At 66.5% G+C, this 20490-nt stretch overlaps 3 protein-coding genes across 3 annotated transcripts in view; 1 reads left to right on the top strand and 2 right to left on the bottom strand.

Annotated features, from left to right (window-relative positions):
- EMIHUDRAFT_458008 (hypothetical protein) overlaps positions 1–5181 on the bottom strand; it is a gene marked incomplete at both ends in the record, with an annotated part of 9531 nt that extends 4350 nt beyond the window's left edge. The window contains 17 exons of the mRNA XM_005775819.1: positions 104–280; positions 429–501; positions 643–753; positions 801–910; positions 1015–1218; positions 1293–1480; positions 1558–1952; positions 2000–2078; positions 2148–2358; positions 2437–2823; positions 2974–3249; positions 3356–3385; positions 3748–3856; positions 4002–4186; positions 4320–4412; positions 4448–4530; positions 4860–5181. Of these exons, the coding sequence (XP_005775876.1) occupies positions 104–280; positions 429–501; positions 643–753; positions 801–910; positions 1015–1218; positions 1293–1480; positions 1558–1952; positions 2000–2078; positions 2148–2358; positions 2437–2823; positions 2974–3249; positions 3356–3385; positions 3748–3856; positions 4002–4186; positions 4320–4412; positions 4448–4530; positions 4860–5181 (3033 nt within the window). The remainder of the gene's footprint in view (positions 1–103; positions 281–428; positions 502–642; positions 754–800; positions 911–1014; positions 1219–1292; positions 1481–1557; positions 1953–1999; positions 2079–2147; positions 2359–2436; positions 2824–2973; positions 3250–3355; positions 3386–3747; positions 3857–4001; positions 4187–4319; positions 4413–4447; positions 4531–4859) is intronic.
- A 291-nt stretch (positions 5182–5472) lies between these two features.
- Positions 5473–7360, top strand: EMIHUDRAFT_239621 (hypothetical protein; the record flags this gene model as incomplete). Its single annotated transcript, XM_005775818.1, has 4 exons — positions 5473–6148; positions 6301–6383; positions 6589–6673; positions 6906–7360. The coding sequence occupies 4 exons, from the start codon at positions 5473–5475 to the stop codon at positions 7358–7360; spliced, it is 1299 nt and encodes a 432-aa protein (XP_005775875.1).
- Positions 7361–7798: 438 nt separating this feature from the next.
- On the bottom strand, positions 7799–10278 carry EMIHUDRAFT_424528 (hypothetical protein). The gene is made up of 7 exons (XM_005775817.1): positions 9977–10278; positions 9442–9865; positions 9211–9371; positions 8699–9063; positions 8501–8615; positions 8309–8433; positions 7799–8236 (listed from the first exon to the last, which is right to left on the bottom strand). Exons 1-7 carry the CDS (start codon positions 10172–10174, stop codon positions 8062–8064), a joined length of 1563 nt encoding a protein of 520 aa, XP_005775874.1. The 5' UTR covers positions 10175–10278; the 3' UTR covers positions 7799–8061.
- Positions 10279–20490: the final 10212 nt, after the last annotated feature.

The following is a 20490-nucleotide window of genomic DNA, read 5'->3' as shown; positions in this document are numbered from 1 at the left end:
GGGCGGCCAAAATGCACCGCAAGCTCGCGCCGCAAAACTCGATGGCTCCGCCCTTGCGGCCGTGGACCGTCGCGGGCCAGCGGGGAGGGAGGTGGTCGTCGACTGAGGGGACGCGCCACGCAGGCTCATGCGGGAGGTCGAGCAGCTCGAGCAGCCGTTCGAGCGCCGTGAGCGCGGCGGTGACTTGCAGAACATTGAGGGAAAAGAACATCAGGAAATACGGCAGCGCGAAGGCGTAGTTGAGCGCGAGCGCGCTCTCCGCGGGCGAGAGGCGATCCGCCTGCAGCAGTCCACGTCTCGCTGACGGGCGGAATGGCTTCCTTTCCCTTTCCCTCTCCCTCTCCCTCTCTCGGTTGTGTCTCGGGCTCAAGAAGGGTGTGTGGACGGGGACTGCGCGCCTGCAGCACGATGGCCGCGGCGGCGCTGACCGAGAAGAAGAGGCTGACGAAGTAGCTAGTCTGGAAGGACCAGCTCTGGAGCGAGTTTGTGACCAGGTTGAGCCTGAGGAACTCGTCAACGTGCCGGTCGAAACGCTCTCGGACGAAGCGGGGCGCGTAGCCGTCGGCGACAGAGGCCTCGGCGAGCGGGCTATCCTCGTCCTCGTCCTCCCCCTCGCACTCCTCCTTCTCGTCGTCGTCCCACTTGGTAAAGGCGCAATGCCGCAGCAGCTCGGCCGCCTCGGCCGCCTCGGCCACGTCAGTGAGGACCGGCGCCATGGCCGTGTTCGCCAGCCTCTTGGCCTCACGGTTGGACCTATGGACGTGTCATGGACGCGTCACGGACGCGCCCCTGGGAATCACCCGCCGCCTCTCCCCTCGCGGCTCCTCTCGACCGCGACGAGCTGCACCGCCGTGAGCGCCACGATTACCACCGCGGCGATTAGCATCCACGGGATGATTAGGGCGATCACCTAGATTGAGTCGGCCGATCTCGTGTAAACTCGAGTGACGTTGGGTGATCTAGGGCGTGAGGAGCGTCCGCACGCACAGTAGGGGCGCGGGTGGGGGCGGTCACCGCGAAGAAGGCGAGGATGGTGGCGGAGAACTGTAGTACGTTGTCGCCGAACTGCGCGAGCGCGCTGTCGGCCGTGGTGAAGTCCGAGCTAAAGCGGGAGATGAGCCTGCCGCTCGGCGTCGAGTCGAAGTAGAGCACCGGCGCGCGCAGCAGGCTGGCGACACAATCCGCGTGGAGCGAGCGGGCGGCTCGCGCACAGCCCACCTGCACCATATCGTCCGAGACACGCGTCCGAGATCACGCTAGATCGCCCGAGGTTTAGCCCGCGCGCAGCTCACCTGCACCGTAGCCGACGAGACGAGGAGGAAGAAGAGGAAGAGCGCCGTGCCGCCCACGTACACGCCGATGTACCGCCCGTCGCCATCGCCGCCCCTCCCTCCCCCCTGCCCCCGGGCCGCCTTCTCGGCCTCCTCCTCGTTATGGTCCAGCCAGTCGGCCAACCAGCGGTCGTTGAAGCCCATCAGGCCTATGCGTGGTGTCATAGGGCGCCGCGTCATGCCCTCTGTCTGCGAGCAGACGAGCCGTCCCAAAAGCGCCTCAGACCCCACGCAGCGGCCGCCAGCACGCAGCAGAGCGCAAAGTGGCAACGGCCGAACGAGCGGAGGTAGCGGCGGAGCGTCGACCCGCTGAAGTGTCCGGTGCGCCGCGCCTCCGCCGTCCGCTGCGCCGGCGCCCCCAGCTTGGCTGCGGCCACCGAGCACTCGACCGCCGCCGCGACGCTCAGCTCGGCCACTGCGCCGTCCCTCTCCTCCCCCAGCGCGCCTCCCGCCTCTGCAGGCGAAGCGCCCGCCTCTGCAATCTCGGACCCCGTATCGCCGACCGATGCCGCAGACCCCGCCTCGTCGCCCTGTGGAGACGGGAAGGCCGACAGGTGGTCCGTGGCCACCTCCGCTGAAGGACCCTGCGCCGTGATGCGTCCAGCTTCGAGGACCACGAGCCTAATCTCGGGCGAATCTCGTTCAACCTCGGGGCATCTCGCGGCGACCCCTCCTCGTTAGACGCGAGCCGCGAGCAGCGCCTCGCCAAATGGAGCTGGTTGAGCGCGAGGACAACTGCCCGCCCGCCTACTCGCGGCAAGCAGACCTTACGCCACAGCCTGTGCCGGCGGGTGAGGCCGCCCCGCCCCTGCTCACCCGTCGCGTACTCGCGTAGCGAGCGGAAGAGGTGCGCACCCACCCGCGCGTCCACCGCCGCCAGCGGGTCGTCGGCAAATAGCAGCGCCGGCCTACAGCAGCGAGCGACCGTCCAATCCGCTGCGGCTGGACCCCTGCCTCCCGCTGCGGGCGGAAGGAGAGGGCGCGGGTGCCTCTGGTAGAGGGCACGCGCGAGAGCGACACGCATCTGCTGACCGCCAGAGAGGGTCACGCCGCGCTCTCCTACGGCGGCCAAGCTCTCCCATCACAGCCATGTCCCGCCGCCCACCGGCAGAGAAGAGCCACGCAGCGCGCCAACCAGCGTGTCCAGTCCAGCCGGCATCTGCTGCAGGTCGGGTCCGAGGCACGCCCCCTCGATGGCGCGCGCGAGCCGAAGGCGCCGTAGCGGGGCGCCAAAGGTGATGTTTTCGAGGATCGAGCAGCTCAGGACGCACGGCCGCTGCTGGACGTAGCACACGGAGCGAACCAGCGCCGCCGCCTGCGCCGGCCAAACCCTTGCCTGCCCCGCCGCGTCTGCTATGCGCCCGCTGCCGGCGACTGCCAGGCGAGGCATCTCCCCGAGCACGGCACAAAGCAGCGACGACTTTCCACTCCCGATTGGCCCCACCACACCGACGACCTCGTCTCCGCCCACCTCGAGCCCGCCGCTGCCGACCTGAAGGAGAAACCGGCCGCCATCGCCGCCGCCGCCGCCGCCACCGCTGCTGCCATCATCGCCGCCGCCGCCGCTGTCGCTGCCATTGCCGCCGCCGCCGCCGCCGCCGCCGCCGCCGCCCTCACTCCAGGCGAAGACGGCCTCGTCCACCCTCGCCAGAGCCGTGCCGGCTGCCCCTCCCTCGAGCGTCGCCTCCCACGACGGCGCCCCGTCGCTAGGTGAGGCTCGCGCGAGGTCCCGTCGCGGGGTCGCCGCCTCCGCCTCCTCGAGGGGCGGCGTTCCGACGGCGTCAGGCGTGGCCGGCGGGAGGGGCGGAAGGGGCGGCAGGGGCGCGTGCTCCGGAAGCTCCAGATACCGCTCCACGCGCGCGAAGGAGACCTGGATGCGTGCCCACTCGGCGAGGCCGGTCGGGAGCATGATCAGCGCCTATCGCGACGCTGTCACGATCAATCTGGCCGCGGTACTGGCCGCTCGGCTGAGCACGGTCGGGCGCCATCCGCAGCGAGGTGAAGACGGAGAGGGCAGCGAATACGTCGGCGGCGTCGAGCAAGCCTCCTCCCGCCTGTGGTCATCGCGTCACGCTCTCGCAATCCTGTCACGCTCGCCAGCCACGGAGCACATCTCGGCTACATCTCGGCTCTTCTCGCCTGCGAAATGTAGACGAAAGCGGGGCACGCGGCGAGGAAAGGCACGGCGCGCCCAATCTGCGTCGAGCCTGGAACGAGGGACGGGGAGGGAGGGAGGGGGGGGGGGAGGGCACGGGGTTGGGTGAGCGTGCGAGAATTGCTGTGGGCGTGACAGGTTTGCGTTGGGGCGGGGCCCTGGTAGAGGATGCGGAAGCGGCGCATGTACCCGACCTCGACCCGCCGCGCCTACAGAGAGGAAAGTTCCGTGAAGGTTCGCGGAAGGCCGCATGCACGCGACCCTCGCCCCGCGCCGTGCCGTGTCGATGGCGTCCATGTACTGCTCCTCCCACGACAGGAGCTTGATCGGCTTGATGTCGCCGATGACGAGCCGGAGCAGCCCGAGCCGCCTGGGGCAGTCCTCTCTCGCTCCTCCCCTCCGCCGCAGCCACGGGGTAGGGGGAGGGCGAGGCGCCTGTCGGCCGCGCGCATCTCGAGCCGCTCGGTGGCCTTGATGCGTCGCGCCAGCTCAAAGTTGAGGCAAGTGGCGAGCACCTACAACAGGGCCCGGAGAAGGTTAGGGTAGTGCGCGCCGTGCTCGCGTCGAGGCGGACGGCGCAAGGAGGCTCCATGGCGGCGATCCCGATCACGCCCGCCCAGCCGAGCGAGAGCACGAGGAGCACGCAGCCGCCGACCAGGCCCGAAGAGCTCATCGGCAGCAGGCAGAGGTAGCGACTCGCCTGCGGGACGGCTCCAGGGAGTGCACGGAAAGTTTCTGGCTGGCAGAGCGACTATCTCTGCAAGCAAGCGTGACGCGATTGCAGCGGGAAAAGGAGGGTACCGGCGCAGGCGACTCGCCTCCATCGCTCGCACCAGGTCCGACCCGATCAGCGTGCTCGCCTGCACCTTCCCGCCGCCCACGCCAGTCCGGACACGAACCGCCTTGCGCTGCACGAGCGCCGACGCCTGCGGAAAGCACGACAGCCTCTCCGCACGCTCACGTCGCGCGAGCGCTGCCCCGAGCGCCGCGCCATGCCAAACACCGCGCTGAAGAGCCGATCCGAGAGCATGTGTCGCGACGCGCCTGGTGCCGCCAGTCCATGTGAGCAGCCCCCGCTCGCAGGTGGACGGACGACGCCGTGAGGCGCCGGCGCAGACGCCCTCGAAGAGCAGCGACGCACCGATGGCGCAGATGAGGCCCACAGAGCGGAGCGGCGCCACGCCGGCCGCCACCTGCTCCACCGCGGGCGTGAGCGCAGCGGGGTCGTCGCTCCTCTGTTCGGTACTTTGTCTGTGGCGGTCACTCTTCTCCTCTCCTCTCTCTCTCCTCGCTCTCTCTCGCGCTCTCTCGTGCTCGCTGTCTCGCTCTCGTTATCGCTCCCTCTCGCCTTCTCTCCCTGATCTCATCTCCACTCCTCTCCTGCTCGATGGTTAGCTTGAGCAGCAGCGGCCGCAACACGACATTGCAAAGTCCATAGCAAGAGCTCATCGCGATGCCAGCGAGGAACTCGCGCCTGTGGAAGCGCCACGTGAGGCCGACGATAGATCGTCGGTTTGCCTTCTCGCCATCTGACCACCAGAGCTCGGCCGCGAGACGGGCATCGGACTGGGTCAGCCCAGGAGGCAGGGCAGGCAGGTCGTGCGCCTCGAGTGGCCGGCGCCAGCCACGCCAAACCAGCGACCAGACCCAGAGTAGCAGGTAGCGACGCAATAGCTGCGCTAGCCAGATGGCCATTGTGCTGGCTCAGCGTCGCCGGCGCGGTTGTTCTCGTCTCGAGGTGGATATCCTTTGGCCGCGTTGGGTAGCGAGGATTGGTGTCACGCGATCCACGCAGGCGTGGTTTGTAGCCCGACCGTCGAGCAAACCCAAGCCTGCTAAGTGGAAAAAGAATTTTATCCACCGATACAACCTCCTACACCCCTCGAATTTACCCGCCTCGCACGCCGTCGCCGTCCCGCCCGCGTCCCGCCCGCGTCCCGCCCGCCATCGCCCAGCCCGCCCGATTCTCGGCATATTTCTGTGTATATGCTGCGGCGCGCAGCGCCCGCCGCCGGCTCGTGGCTGAGGCGACTGCGCCACCGTCTGAGCGACGAGCTCGAGCTCTTCACCTTCTCCATGTTCGCCGCGGCGAGCACGAGCCTCGCCACCAGTGGGGCCGTGCTGCACATCACGCAGTGGTCTGGCCACGATGTCGGCTCCGGAGGCCGGCTGTGGGGCGGCTCGCGCCGCCTCGTTCGCTACCTCGAGGTGCACGGCGACGGCAGACGCCCGCTGGACGGACTCCGGCTGCTCGAGCTTGGCGCGGGCACAGGCGGCGTGGGGCTTGCGGCGGGGCTGCTGGGCGCGCACGCGACGCTGACCGACCAGGCGTCCTTCCTCTACCCCGGCGAGGAGCTGCCCACCAACGTGTCGCAGCCGAGTCGCACGCTGCTCGACCTCGCGCGGGAAAACGTGGCGCGCAACGAGGGCGCATTTGGCGCCGCGCCGCCCGTGGTGGCGAGGCTGCTGTGGGGCGACGAGGAGGACGAGCGATCGCTGCCGCACCCAGAGTACGACGTCATCTGCGGCGGCGACATCCTCGGATTCACGGCTGCGCACGGCGACCTGCTCCGCACACTGAGGCGCCAGCGAGGAGGGGCCCTCCACACACGGGGAGACGCCACCACCGCGCTTCCTCAAAGCCGGGGATCGTCCGCCGCCTGTGAGCACCCTCCCTGCCCTCCCCCTAGGCGCGTGTCGCTCGACTCGACCGTCGTGCTGCTCGAGTGCACCGACCGCGGCGCGAGCACGAGGCGCAGGTGCCGCCCGAACTTGGCGCCCTCTCCGCTGAACCTTCTCTGAACCGTCCCGTAGGCGCTTCGGAGACGGAGTTCCCGCCCGACCTCGCGTGCTTCCTCTCTGCCGTCGCGGCGGAGGGGCTGTGGGCGCCAGCGGTGGTGCGCGACCACGGCCGCCACCTGACCCTGAGGATGGCGAAAGCCCGATTAGCCCGTGCGGCCTCCGACACGGCGGGAAAGGCATGCACTTTTGGGACAAGGGAGGGTGACTGTGAACACACACACGCACACACACACGGAGGGGAGGGTGGTGACGGAGGAGCACTTGGAGCACTTGGAGTGCAGTCATCAACCGCACATCCAGGGCCAGGGAGCTGAGAAGCGCATCACGAAAAAGAATTTTTTGCTAGGGCGGGGCGCGAGCTGCCGGTTCGCACCGGCGGTGGTCGGTTGGGCTCCCGGGCTCAACCGCCACCGAGAATGGCCGAGCAGCCAACCACTTTCGAGGCCCTCGGAGCCGACATCCACCGTGCTGTCCTCCTTTCCCTCGAGTACGAGCACGCAACGAGCCTCCGGTCGGCGTCCAAGCGACTGCTCCTGGCCTGCGATGCTGGCACCTCCGTTCGTGTTGTACCCCTGCGCTGCACCCTGATCTCATACCACGCGTGTCCTTTCGCACAGGCTTCTGCTCCCTCTGGCTCGCCAAGCACGCCGAGTCCTACCGCGTGTGGCGCGATGCAGACCTGCGGGCGCGGCAGCTCTGTCGAATGAGGAGCGAGTACGAGGACCTCGACTCGCAGCCGCTGGAGGTTGAGGACGAGGAAGATGAAGAGGAGCCGGCGACGCAGGTCTTCGCCTTCTTTGCTGCACGCTGCGCTGACGCCGAACCCTCGTCGAGCCCCGACGCCGAGCCGGCAGTCTCTCTCCCGTCTGAGGCGGCAAGCAGCAGCGCCGCCTCCGCCCCCCAATCCGGCACCTCTCGCGACGGCCCAGAGGCGCCGAAGCGGCCAAAGTCGTCTCTCGGCCGGCGCGCGTCCGTGGAGGCCGCCGCGCTGCAGGCGCTCTTGCGGCAGCGCACCTTCTACCGCGAATTGGACGGCGTCGAGCTGGAGAGGGAGGCGTCGGTGGACGTGTGAGCGACCGCTCCTACCGGGTGCTGGTAGGACAGCCACGCGTCGTTGTCACCGATACGCTCCGTGTCGGGCGCGCGGACACCATTTTCTCGTTATTCATTCTTTTCATGATACGGGGGCACACAACGCCGGTGCGGTTCGTAGACCTGTTACGCGGCTAAGTACGCGGCTCTACCGCATAGATCGCGATTTTTTTCGAGCTCAGACGGCAGCGAGCGACTTTTGCCTGCAGCCGTAACTCGGCCTCTGGCCGCCGACAGCGCCTAACTCGGGGTCTGGGGCGGAGCCCCAGCCTGGGGTCTGGGGCGGAGCCCCAGCCCTGGGGTCTGGGGCTGGCAGCCCCAGCGGGGTGCGGGGCAGAGCCCCGCGAAGAAAATTTCGCATTTTTAGCACCATAAACCGACCAAAAAGAGGGCTGTGAGCTGCTGCCAAAGAGCCCCAAACAAGAGCGCAATGTACAAATATCGTACACAACAGTAGACCTCTAGATATCTACGTCTCGGCACGCGGGGTGACTCCGACTATTGTGCGAGAGGTACGTGACTGGTGACTCTGATCGTGGGCAAAGACCCGAAGTACGCACCCATCCAATTCTCGGTCAGGTGTGTTAGAGCCGTACCGGGGTCTCCGAGATGTAGTGACTAGTGTGGCTGTGGGCCCCACGAGCGCTGTGGGCCCGGCCGCGGAGATCACACATGAGCAGGCTAGTGAGCAGGGGACGAGTCCGACAGCACCACGCAGCGAAAGAGTTGCGAGCTATTGGACATGAAGACCAGGCGCTGCTCGTGCGTCTCTCCCTCCGCCACGAAATCGGTGCGCGCCGCCCACCCGCCCGCGCGCAGGAAGCCGGAGGCCGGGACGGCAGACGCACTCGTGTACCTGCGGGGGCGACGGAGGTCGGTGACGCCAGAGGCGAGGGCAGCGGCGGCAGCGGCGGTGTGCGGGTCGCACCGGAGTATCGCGTACCGCTCGCCCTTCGCGAGGCCCGACACGGCGAGCGTTCCGACGAGCGGCGTGGGCGGCTCGTGCTTGCCGTCCTCGCGCGAGTAGTCGGGCTCGTACCAGGCGGAGACGACCTGTTCACATCCGGAGGCGTGCAGGGGGCCTCTGCGCAGGGAAGCGCTTGCGCCGTGCGGCGACGACCAGCCGCGCGGGCAGAAGCTCGCCGGCGGGGTCGTGGTTGCCGTGCACGCGGTAGCCGTAGTCCACGGATGCGGGGAGGCAGTACTCGAACCGCTGCTTCCACGGCAGGGCGCGCCTGAGGCAGCGCCGAGGGGGTGGAGCAACGCGGCGGTGGACCGCAGCGCTCGGGCTGCTGCAGCACGGCAGGGTGGGGCGCGCCGGCAGCGGGCGCGGTCCTTGGCGAAGGTGGCGAGGTCCGCGACCAGAGTCGAGTTGGAGTGGAGGTCGTTGTACAGGAGCTTGGCCGGCCTGCGACGAGTGCACAGGCACGAGTGAAGCCGGCTGGCTGGAGTGAAGCCAGCTGGAGTGAAGCCAGCTGGAGTGAAGCCAGCTGGAGTGAAGCCAGCTGGAGTGTGGCTCGTCGTGTGCGGCAGCGTGGTCGGCCTGCCCAGCACGCCGACGTACCCAACCAGCGGCACGATGTGGTCGAGGTGAGGGTTGTCCTCGCCCGCCATGTACACGCCAAAGACGGACGGCTCTCCCGCGTCGACCGATCGCGCCAGCCACGCAGCAAAGGCGGCGGCCTGCGGGACAGGAAGGGGTGACAGGAAGGGGGGGAGGGCAGGCTCCGGGGTGGCGGGGCGAGGCGGAGCAGCCGAGTCGGGCGGCGGCTGTGGGGGCGGCGGGGCGAAGCGGGGTGGCGAAGGGGGGGGGTAGGGGGCGGGAGGAGCCTGCGGCTGCAGCGCGCTGGCGTGGTCCCACGCGGTCACGTTAAGTCGGAGCCGCCTCGCCACCGCGACCGAGTCGCAGCAGCCGCCCTCGGCGCCGAGCTGGTGCGCGCCGTCGTGCCCGCCCGTCTCGCCGCGGACGGCGTCCTGCGTGAGCCAGCTGCCTACGGGGCGCGTCGAGGACAGGTCTCGGACATGTCAGGGACGGAACTACCGCCCTGGCGAGCCATCCGCCGTAGTACAGGGCGACCGACTGGATGGAGGCGGAGCCGCAATAGCCCGACACGCGGCGGCCCCAGCCCCACATCAGGCGAGGCGGCATGGCGAGGGCGTGCCGCTCTTCGGGCGGAGGCGGCGGCAGGGTCGTCGGCGGCGGCGGAGGAGGCGGCGGGGTCGGCGGCGGCGGCGGAGGAGGCGGAAGTGGTCCATCCTCGAGCGGGCGGCACCTCGGCCGCGGGGCTGGCAGCAGCTTGTCGAGGTAGTGCCGGTAGACGTGCGTCCGCTCGAAGCAGGCCTCACACGCAGGCACACGCTCCCACCCCGGCGGAGGAGCGACCCCGCCGCCCGCCGCCCAGCAGCCGCCGCAGCCCGAGGGCGGCCCGCCCGTCTCCCAAAGGCAAGCCTCGCCGAGCAGGCCGGCGTCGGCCGTCGCGCGCGCCTACGGGCGCCGTCGGCTCATCACGGCACCGCCTCGGCTCGTCAGCTCCTCCCGAAGCGGGAGTAGGCAAACGGCATCTCGTCTCGGCTCTGCTCTCGGGGCTGCCCTCTCCTGCACCGGGTCCCACCGGTCTGCGAGGGCAAAGAGCCTCCCGGCGGCGGCCGAGCTCGCGGGCGTGATGCCGAGTCGGCGGCGGAGCGCGCCGCGCCAGCTTCCGGCGGAGAAGACCACCGCGGGAGGCGGCGGCGCAGCGCCGCTGCCCGCCGCAGCGCCGCTGCCCGCCGCAGCCCGCACCTCGGCCACCATCATCGCAAGGCTCGCGCCGAGAGAGTGGCCGGTGAAGAGCAGGTCGCACCGCGGGCACGAGACGGCTGAAACCTCGGTGGCGCGCGCTGCAAACTCGACTGCGCGAGGGAGGTAATCGAGCGTGTGGTTGTCGAAGCGTCCACAGAAGGCGGGCAGCGGTGCCGCGCCCAGCGCAGCGTCGGCGCAGGCGTCTGCCTGCCCGGAGACGCCGCTGGAGTTGAGGTCGGTACCGCGAAATGCGACAACTGCTCGACGCGTGCCAGGATGCACGAAGAGGAGCGCGCGCATGCCGGCGGGCGGATTGGCGGTCAGAGCACGCGTCCAGCCAGCCACGGTGGCGTTGGCCTCGCTCGCGTTGAAGTACGAACCAGAAGTGGACGTGTAGGCCAGCTTGACCATGATCGAAAGCGGCTCGGTGGTGGCGTGGAAGGCACTCTCGTTGCAGGTGGCGAGGCGGGCCACGCCGCTCCACGGTGACGACATGGCGGCGGGGCTTGGAAAAATATATTTTTCTCCCACGGTGAAGGGCGGCAGCGGAGGAAGCGACACCAACAACGAGGGAAACGACCATACCGGTCGTCGCATAACGCTCGGGAGACGAGCAAGAGAGCGAATCAAGGAGGGTTGAGACCCTGGGAAGGCGAGGGGTGAGCCCTCAGGCGGGGGGGTCTACTCAAGTGTCTGCGCAAGTGGAATGCAGAGTGGTGTGGTGTGGGGCGTGCAGTGTGGTGTTCATTAGCTCCGAGTAGAGGGGGCGTCCTGCAGTTAAGGGGAAACCCGGTACGCGGGGCTAACCCTCGGAGACCCGTGTTTACTTTATGGCCCTTTCCCTGCGAACGCGCACCCCCGGGGCTAGGGCTCTCTTGCCCGCAACCCGATCCCGATCATCCGGCCCGCTGGGTGCGCTTCTTAGCTCCCCGGCCCTGGATGTGAGGCTGCCAACTGCACTCCAAGTGCTCCAAGTGCCCACGGGCGTCGCGTGGGTCGGTTGTGCATCCCTCCGGCCGGGGCCCCTCTGCGCCGGGGAGGCGTTGTTGGAGGCTAGGACGCAAGCGTCCGTCGCCCTTTCCCCCTCGGGGCCCACTCCGCTACGCTCCGACCCGAATTTGGAGGGCCTAAAAGTTTAAGGTGTTGCTGCGCAAAAGGGGTCGGACACAGGGCGCAGCTCATGCTAAGAGCCAGAAAAAAAAACTACCGAGTCCCGCGACTAGCTGCCACGTTGCCGACCGAGAGTGGATCTCCTCCTGCTCCGCAAGGAGGGTGGCCAAGGCTAAAGTCTTGCCGGAGCCGCCGGGCGCGTTGACGACTTGGAGAAGGTCGCCCTTGCACTTGTACTTGTAGAGATGCTCGAGGGGGTGCTTTGTGGGGCGGTGCGCAGCCAGGCCAGCAGTGAGGGGAGGCGCACCCTCACTCTCCTCGGTTGCAGAGCTCGTCGGAGGCTGCGGCACGACGGGAGGGTCGCGACAGCAGTCCTCGGGCGAGCCGACGCGCATGTCCAACCAGCGCTGGGACTCGTTGTGACGGCAGACGCCGCCTGCCTCTCCAACCGCTTCATCTGCAGCGTCCTTCTTTGCCCGGTGCATGGGCCGATCCGATTCCGCAGCGTGTCGTCCCCAGCGGCGGTGCTGCGCGGGAGGCGGCCGCGGGCACGCTGGGCTCGATCAGCGGCTTTCCCTCAGTTGCTCCCGAAAGCACGGATTTGGCGCTTTCTTCGCTTCAATTTTACGGATGTCTTGGCACCGCTGATACGAGCGTCACTTTGTACCCACCCCCCCTACTTCGTGGGGACCCCCCCGCCGGTCGGTGGTCTGCCCCCGAGGTGGACCGGACCCCCCCTCCGGTCGGTCGCTCTCTCGGCGGCGGGAGGTGTGACGACCGACCCCCCCCTCGGTCGGTGTCCTTGCCGTGAGCCCCCTGAAACGCTCTCCCTCCTTCTCGCGAACCGCCACGTGGGCGCTTCGAAATCGCCGGTTTTCACTATGAAAACTAGTCACGCAGCCAAGCGCCAAGGAGACTTCTTCGCCGAGGCCCGAGCGAGCCCGACCCCACACATGCATGTGGAGCATCTACGCAGTCGCAGGCCTGGTCCTGCTTGCCGTCACTTTGTACTCCAGACTTCTCCGCAGTACGCGCGCATCGTCCCTTCCGATGACTACGATGACTTGCCAGACTTGATCGACACATCGCCGCCGCCGTCACCGGGCTCATCGGCTTCCGAGAGTCGCCCAAGCGACAGCGAATGGCAATCGATGGACGCCGCTTCTGGAGCAACTCAGTTAATCGCGACATGCTGCGCGTTGCGCGCGGGCAGAGCTATGCCGGCAACATGATCTGCCTCGCACCCGGTCTTCGCGTCTCCAAATTTCCCCTGGACCATGATGCCACCGTGTGCGGTGTGACCCTCGAGCCAACCCGACCGACCCCCCCCTCGGTCTGCGCTCCGACCGACCGGACCCCCCCTTCGGTCTGCGGTATTCCGCGGCCGCCGACCGGACCCCCCCTGCGGTCGGTCGGTCTGCGCTGGGCGCTCAAACCGCGAAGTCGGCCTGTTCACTACAAGATGACGCTCGTATGAAGGCTTGCCCGGCCGAGATCACGCAGTTCGCACGGTATTCGGATTTTGCTATTTGCTCGTGTGGGGCATATTGCAGAGATTGTCCATGGTACCGCGTCTGCGACGCACGCGGGCGCCTTGCGAGCAGAGCCCTTAGGTCACCCATTATATCTTGCGCGGTCATAACGCAAGTCGGGCTTTTGCGTGAAAGCTTACTTACATGCCCCGTTTGTGCCGCGTCGGTTCCCCCGAGTTCATTTTAAAAATAAAAAAGAAATACTATATGGCACGCGCCTTGCTTCCGCAGCATCCCGCGCTACCTAACTGGCCCCTCAATCAACGCTCTGCTCCGTTCGCCGCTTATCAGGTAGAGTTTGTTGTATCTAGATAGAGATTTCACGTTGTTGAGCGCCTCTAATCACTAATCGCTCTCCATAGTACTCCATACAGACTCCATAGGAGGCGCTTCGACCTTTCGTCACGCGCCGGATGTAGAGCTCTCCTCTACAGCTCCCCCGGTCGTTAGACCGCATCGTTGGAGGCAGGCCCCGCTCGTCTAGCCAATCAGCGCCTTACGCGCGCGGCCGGCCGGGCCGTGAGAATGGCCGAGGAGGGAGGACGATTGTCCCTGCGCCATCAGTCAACGTACGAGCCGCCCTCTCCCCTCCTGCTCCCCACAGAAGTCTGGCGGCGCGGAGTCGGGACTCGGAAGCGATAATTAAAAGCGTGACTGCAGCCACACTGGGAGTCGGTCGGGGGACTGCCCGCCCCCACACCACCACACCACCACCAGAGACCCCAAGTGTGAGCAGTCCACGAGACGTCAGTGTCCAGCGCCTGCGTCGCTCTGTGTCTGTCTGGCTCGGGCGGGGGGGGGGGGTGGACATGGTTGGTCTCTACAATATATACACTGACACTGAACCTCCCAGAGCTCGTCCCGGTCCGTCACGGCCATCCTCGGCCTCCGGAGGGCCCCCGGCCGCGGCGCGGTGCGGCGGAGTCACAAATCCGACGGCAGAGCACCGGGACGCGGGCGAGTGATCTAAGGCCCAGTGAGGCGTATGCATTGCCCATCCAGGGCTATCACCTGGACCTATCAACAGGCGCCTGCGGCGCCGTGCTCAGGAGCTGCTGCTCCAACCTGTTCACACTTTTTGGTACGGCACAGTATGAACAAGAAGGATCCTACAACTGTACTGTCCTTTTGCTGTTCACAGCTAGGCCTAGGGACGGCCTCTGCGGCAAAGTCAAACCACCCGACCTACCTACCTACCCACCGCAGCAAACCTTCGGCTCCCGCTCAGAGGCTCGCCGGGCCCGTGCACCCTCCACACCCTCTAGAGCCGTATAACCTTTCCGATATATACACAGCTCACACACCACCACACAGTCGCGCCCAGTGTGGAGACTCACAAGGAATGGGAATCAAACAAACTCTGTGACATACGCTTCAAAACCTCGGACATTTTACCAACTCCTTGGCGACGTGCGCGTCGCGTCGCCAAGGCTCTGCGACCTCGGTCGTACAATCGGCGACCTCGGTCGCACAACCGGCCGGATGCGCGGGTTTTCAGCCAGGTTCCCGCGCACCGGCCACAAACTCGACTCGCACAGCAAAAAAACCCGGTGCTCGCGCGCTGCTCCCACGCTTGACCACACACTCGCTGCACTGCTCAAAGCCAACCCTACCTCACTGGCCGCCTCCAACACTGTCCCGCGCGTCTCGCGCCCCAACTGACAACTCATCTCCCGCGCACCGGCCACGAACTCGACTCGCACAGCAAAAAAATCCGGTGCTCGCGCGCCCCGCTCCCACGCTTGACTACACACTCGCTGCACTGCTCAAAGCCAACCCTACCTCACTGGCCGCCTTCGACACTGTCCCGCGCGTCTCGCGCCCCAACTGACAACTCATCATTGTCCCTCGGACACCACTCTCCAGCCGCGCTACCTTCGCCCACCTACCGCTCTCGCATGACATCTCGACAATCCTCATATCTCCAGGCCCAAGACTCCTAACCACTGCCCCTGCTCGCCCAGGACCACGAAGCGCCGCCCGCGCCCATTGACCCCCCAATCAGCCTCGACAATCAGCCCTCTTGCTGTCCCTCAATCCCCACCCGCCAGATGTACTGCCCTCGCCCACCCAATACTCTCACCCTCCTGACCCGGACAGTCCAGGTACAGGAAAAGCGGGGAGCGGGGCCCGATCCAAGGAGCACCCCGTCGGCCCGGGAGGGCTGTGAATTTCGGCGCGAGCGGAAGGCTGCCTGCAGACGCTCAGCCCCCGGCTGAGCTGCCGAATCCTCCCGGCTAATCCCCTGACCTGCCGCCTGAAACGGGACGACATTACACCACCTCACACACACTCCCCCCTCAGGGCTAAGCAGTGCGCAAGTCCACCCGAACTCTAGGCGAGGCGTCGACCACTCCTTCGGAATAGCTCTGTCAGTGGCTGCACTAGACGCCCAGAGATGGCGCGCGGCGCGGGCGGATGACTGGAAGAGAAAATGCGGAGATGCTAGCTCGCAGGTAGATGTGCTCAGCCAAGGGTAGGGGATGAGGGGAATGTGTCAGTGTGGGGGGTGCACCAACCGCAGAGCGTTGTGTTTTGCCTTTAAGACTTGAACAGTTTTTTTTTTGTGACATACGCTAGATTGTGTCTGCGGCTGTCACAATTCTCTTCTCTCTAGACAGTGTTGACTGGTGCGTGCCTCACTCCCACACACTGCTCTCCCGCACCGCCTGGGGCAGGTCCTCGCAGTTGTCGTCGCCGAGCCGGTTGAGCTTGGCGTACGAGTCGGTGCCGTACCCCCTGCGACGCCACACGCTGAATGGCCAAACTTGGCAGGGCTGCGGATTCCGGCAAGCCCACGACCGTGTGCGAAGCGGCAAGATGCGCCTCGAGCAGGCTAATGACGGCCTTCGCAGCCGCACAGTCGCGATCCTCCGACCTCATCATCTCGAGCAGCGACTCACCTTTGTAAGGCGTCGTCGCGTCCGCCCCTGCCTCGAGAAGCGCCTTGACACACCCCGTCGCGCACCGTCTGCACGCGATCCAAAGGCAAGGCTCGCCCTCCGGGGACTTGACCCCTAGCGAGGCTCCGTCCTGAGGAGCTGCCTGGCCTCCTCCTCCCCTGGCCTGTGCTCGCACGCATAAGCGAGCGCGGCGCTCAGCCTGTACCGCCGCGCCTCATCCGCCAAAGCGCGCAACGCCGCGGCCGTCGTGTACTTGACGGTCGGGGGGCGCACCCTCATCAAAACAGGCAAGTAAGAGGGGTATGGCCCGCGCGGAATCCAAGTCCAAGACTCTAATGAGGAACAATCGGCCGTGGTAAAGTTATTCTGCGGGGGCTCTGTGCGAGCTCCACACCACCCGTGATGACATATACATTCTTCCAACGCGAGTGGCTCAACTATATTTAGCGACGCGCGTCATACCGTCAACCTGTGACGGCATCGCTACGGGCGGGCAGCGGCGGCCGCAGTGCCGCGCCGCGGGGTCACACCAAGGTAACGCCTCTGTGCTCTGGCAGCGTGTAGCGGGTCGTGACGCCTACGCCGGATCTATGGCCTGTGGCGAGCTGGCGTATGCCAGGCTGCGGGTCCAAAGTGTCCCGGCGCGGCGCGCGCCACCGCCCCCGGCGCGGGGCGGGATGTCAGTACGTGAGTACGGTGTCCCTGTCCCTGTGACTGTGCCCCACTTTCTTCTCCTGCGTCGGTCCCCGCGAACCCCACTATATAGCGCCACCTCGTGAGCTGTCCTGTGAGCTATGTGCTGTGTGTCCAGCAGTCCGGACCCCTCAGGGGACCCCTAGGCTTAAAAGGGTGGGCCCTGGGGCGCCTGCGGCTTAAACGGCTTAAAACGGGCCTAGGCCCATTTTAAGGCTGCCTGGGCCGCCGATCCTTAAACGGTCTTAAACGCTTAAACGGTGCGGGAGAGCTCCCGAGGTCGATGGTCCGGGAGGCTCCCGGTAGAAGACGCCGGAGGCCGGGAAGCTGGCTACAGTCAGCTAGCACGCGTCCCCTATGCGAGTATGGCTCCTGCCAGTGCACCAGACTTACAGATGTGTCTTCAGAGGCGGGTTTGTGCCCAATAACGGCAGTATTGGACAATTGGAGAAAACGGCGCGGAACCCAGCGACGCATGCCGGCGAGGCCGATTTTCTTAAACGGTCTTAAAAGAGGGACCCCCCGTGCCTGCAATCTCTTAAATGGCAAGTTAAGCCCCCAAACCTCCTCGTTTCTTAAAAGGTCTTAAAAACCCCCGGCCCTCAGAACCCTAGGGGTCCCCTAAGCCGGACCCGGTGCTACGGCCGGTGACAGCGTGCCTCGTGTCGGCTCCCGAGCCAATCGTGTGCAGGGTGTGTGTGCGTGTGGGCCCGTCCTCCATGCTAGGAGGTGTGTAAGACTGACTGACTGACTGTTTTGACATACGTGATACCCCCCCCCGCCCCCCCCGCCCCTCAAGTTGTTCGTGTAAGGCTTGCGCGCGTTGCGCGAACCGCGATGCGGCATGCGCGTCGTGTGGTGAGAGCACCGGCGACCGTCTCGCGTCTGGGAATAGTGGACTAAAAGCGCAGAGTTTTCAGATCAGACCAAGGAGTGTGTGCTGCGAACGTACTCTTAATAGCTGAACGTGGAACGTACCCGGAAAGAGACCCCCTCAGTACACACATAACACATTAGGATAATACACAAGTACGCTGTAAAGTACAGTACGAAAAACACTGTGTCTGGACTCTAAAAAATGAGCAAAAACGGGGCAAAAGAGGGGGGGGCGAGGTCACGGCCCCTTCCGTTCTGGCCCTCTACTCATGGTCATCCCCGCCGCCGAGTCGCTGCTCGGCCGACCAGTCGCTTGGCCCTTCCTCGTCGCTGCCGACGCGGCGCCGCGAAGATGACGACCAGCCGACGGCGGGCGAAGCGGCGGCCTCCAGGGCCGCGCGGTGGCCAAACTCGGCGGCGCTCTCCGCGGACGGCCACTCCTGCACCGCCCAGAACCCGTTCGACGTGGTCCCTCGGACGGGGGAGCGCAGCGGGGCGGCAGGCGAGCTGAGCAGGCTCAAGTTGGCGAAGGCCACCGCCGTCACGGCGTCGGCGCGTCGCGTAAACGTGCGCGGTGGCGTCGCCGACGACGGCGACGCTGAGCCAAGGGCCCCAGCCTCGGCCACGCCGCGCCCGCGCGAGGACCAGGGAGCTGGCGACACCGAGCCAGGTACAGGTAAGTTGCAGCTGCGCGCCCGCTCCCTCGGGCGAGGTGACCTCCTCGTGCCGGCGAGCGCGAAGTCTGGCACGCGCACGTCGGGCCGGGCGGGATTCGAGACCGGCGTGCCGTGAGGGCTGCCGGCCCAGGCGGCGTGCCACCCGTGGGCGGGCGAGGAGGGAGGCACGGGCAGCACCGGCTGGGCGGGCAATCTCGGAGGCACGGGCAGCACCGGCAGACCTCTCTCTCGCTGCGGCACCCGCTCTCGCTGCGGCACCCGCTCCGCCCACGGCCGCCCAGCCGCAGCCGCCCGCTCTGCCGCCTTCCATGAGAGCGGGTCCACCTCCGAGACAGCATCGGCAGCCGCTGCGGCCTGCTGCGCCGAGTCGTTGGACGAGAAGATCATTGATTCGGACGACTCGGGCGTGAGCGTGAGCGGCGAGCCTGACAGCCTGAGCGTGCATGGCGAGCTAAGCAGCGTGAACAGCCTGGCACGGGCTCGCCGCCAGCCCTGACGCTCGTCTATCGCCGCTAGCTCCTCCAGGATTTGACGGTGCCGCGCATCGGCTTCGGTGCGGGTGACGAGGTGCTCCACGGTCAACAGGACGTCAGGCTCGACTCCGAACAGCGTCGCCGCGCCTGCTCTGCTCTGCTGCGGCATCGATGAGTCGACGCTACCTTTATTTGAAGTTTCGCACGATCTCGGAATTACCCCAAATGATAATTGCTAAGAACATTTACTAGCGAAGCGTCGCTATGAAATCAACGAAATTCGTTAAAATCTACCCTTATAAGTCTCTCGTGTCGGCGCCGACGCTCTTTTAACCGTAGAACGTCCCTACTGAACACCGCCCGCCGACGATCGATCAGTCCACAATCGTCGGCCCGCACCCCGCAGCGACCCGCAGCGATGGATGCCGCCCCCCACGGCCCCTACGGCCGACGCGCCGATGCACGACCGGCCTCCGTCGGACGGCTCTCCGGCCTCTCCGGCCGCTGCCGCCCGCGCTGCTGCCGATCCGGTCCCCTTCACGCTCCGCACAAGCATAAACGACAACTTTGAGGTCGCCGGCTTTGGCCAGGTGCCCACCACCTGCTTGCCTCCATGTTCACGCTTCGCGCCCCTTCCCCCCCTCTGACGCCGCCGTATACCGTAGGTGAGGGGCACGACTACCCGCCTGGAAGGCGCTCTCATCAGCAAGTCACCCAGGCACCAAGCTCCTGGGCGTTTACGCTTGACTACGAAACCATGCAGTGGATGCAGCTCGATCAAAACGGCGACGCCAACAGCTGGTCCCTGGGCGAGTTCCTCGCCCAGGATGAGGTGCGAGTCATGATGCTCGACCCAGCGTGCACCAAGTCGCTCACATTCCGTGAGTTCGTCAACGGGCGACTGCGATCTCGAACTCCCGACAACTGGACTGGTGCACCAGCCGCGGAGGACGATGGCTCCCTCGACGACATCCCTTCATCGACGGACGCCTTCACCGCCGCCGGCCCTGGGCCATCCATCGCGGCCTCCGACTGGCTGCCGCAGCTCACACCCTAATCTATCTGCCCTAGGCACGGAGCCAACGGAGCCATCGCGTGCGGCTCCGAGGTCTCCCGCCGAGACCGGCTCGGCGCGGGTTTGACTGACGTGACTGACTGATGAGTGCTTGCGAGAGAGAGATTTTTAGCAATGCTTGCGATGGATGATCTCCGACACCCAAAACCAAAATACAAATGCGGAGTGGAGCCCACACTTCGCGTGCAGATCCTGCGTCTCTCACTGCCCGAACAACAGAGGCGGGTACCGGCGCAGGTCCCACACTAGTGAGTACATGTGATTCACTTGACATCAGATGGCCAGGGATGGATCAAGCAGTGGGAAGGGGACACGCTTTGGCGCCGCGGGAGCGATCTATCTTGTTGCTCACCGTCAGCACGCCGCACGCCTCCTCAGAGGCCTTGCCCACCTCTCCAGATGTTGCGAGGACGCCACCCGGCATGGCCGGTCCTGTGGGTGCCTGCACCTAAATTCACACCATCGTGTTTCGTGTGTGGCACACTCGCTCTGCGGACCGACGGTGTTGGCGCTTGTTGCCCCGATGCTGGCGGCGGAGCTGAAGCGGGCACGTTTGAAGGCGGGAGCCTCGGCGAGCGGAGGCTCGCCCGCCGACGCGAGCGTCGGCCCCACCTCGTCGCAGCCGCTCACGTTTGAGACGCTGTCCAATTTTTCCGGCGGCCACCACGGCGGCGAGCTGAGGGCGATGTCGCTGCCTGCGGACACGCACATGATCCCGCTGTCCGCGATCCCGCCCAAGCCCCGCGTCCGCCCCTCGCCCGCGCCTTCGCTCAACCTAGCCGACTTCCCCATCCTCGAGCTGCCCGAGCCATCGCTCGGCGAGAGTGCAAGCTTCTCCGCCTCTCCACCGGGCACGGTGGTGGCGGACGACGACACGGTGGACGCGGTGCACGTGGAGGAGAGCGGTGGAACGTGCGCGCGCGCTCCGCCGCCGCCCCCTGCCGCCCCTCGCCGCCGTTTGCTAGGCACCGCGTCCGACGCGCGCCCGCCGC

The sequence above is a fragment of the Emiliania huxleyi genome, assembly GCF_000372725.1.
Source record: "Emiliania huxleyi CCMP1516 unplaced genomic scaffold EMIHUscaffold_292, whole genome shotgun sequence".
Lineage (NCBI taxonomy): Eukaryota > Haptophyta > Isochrysidales > Noelaerhabdaceae > Emiliania > Emiliania huxleyi.
The sequence above is the reverse complement of the archived record's forward strand: the minus strand, read 5'-3'. Positions and strand labels throughout refer to the sequence as shown.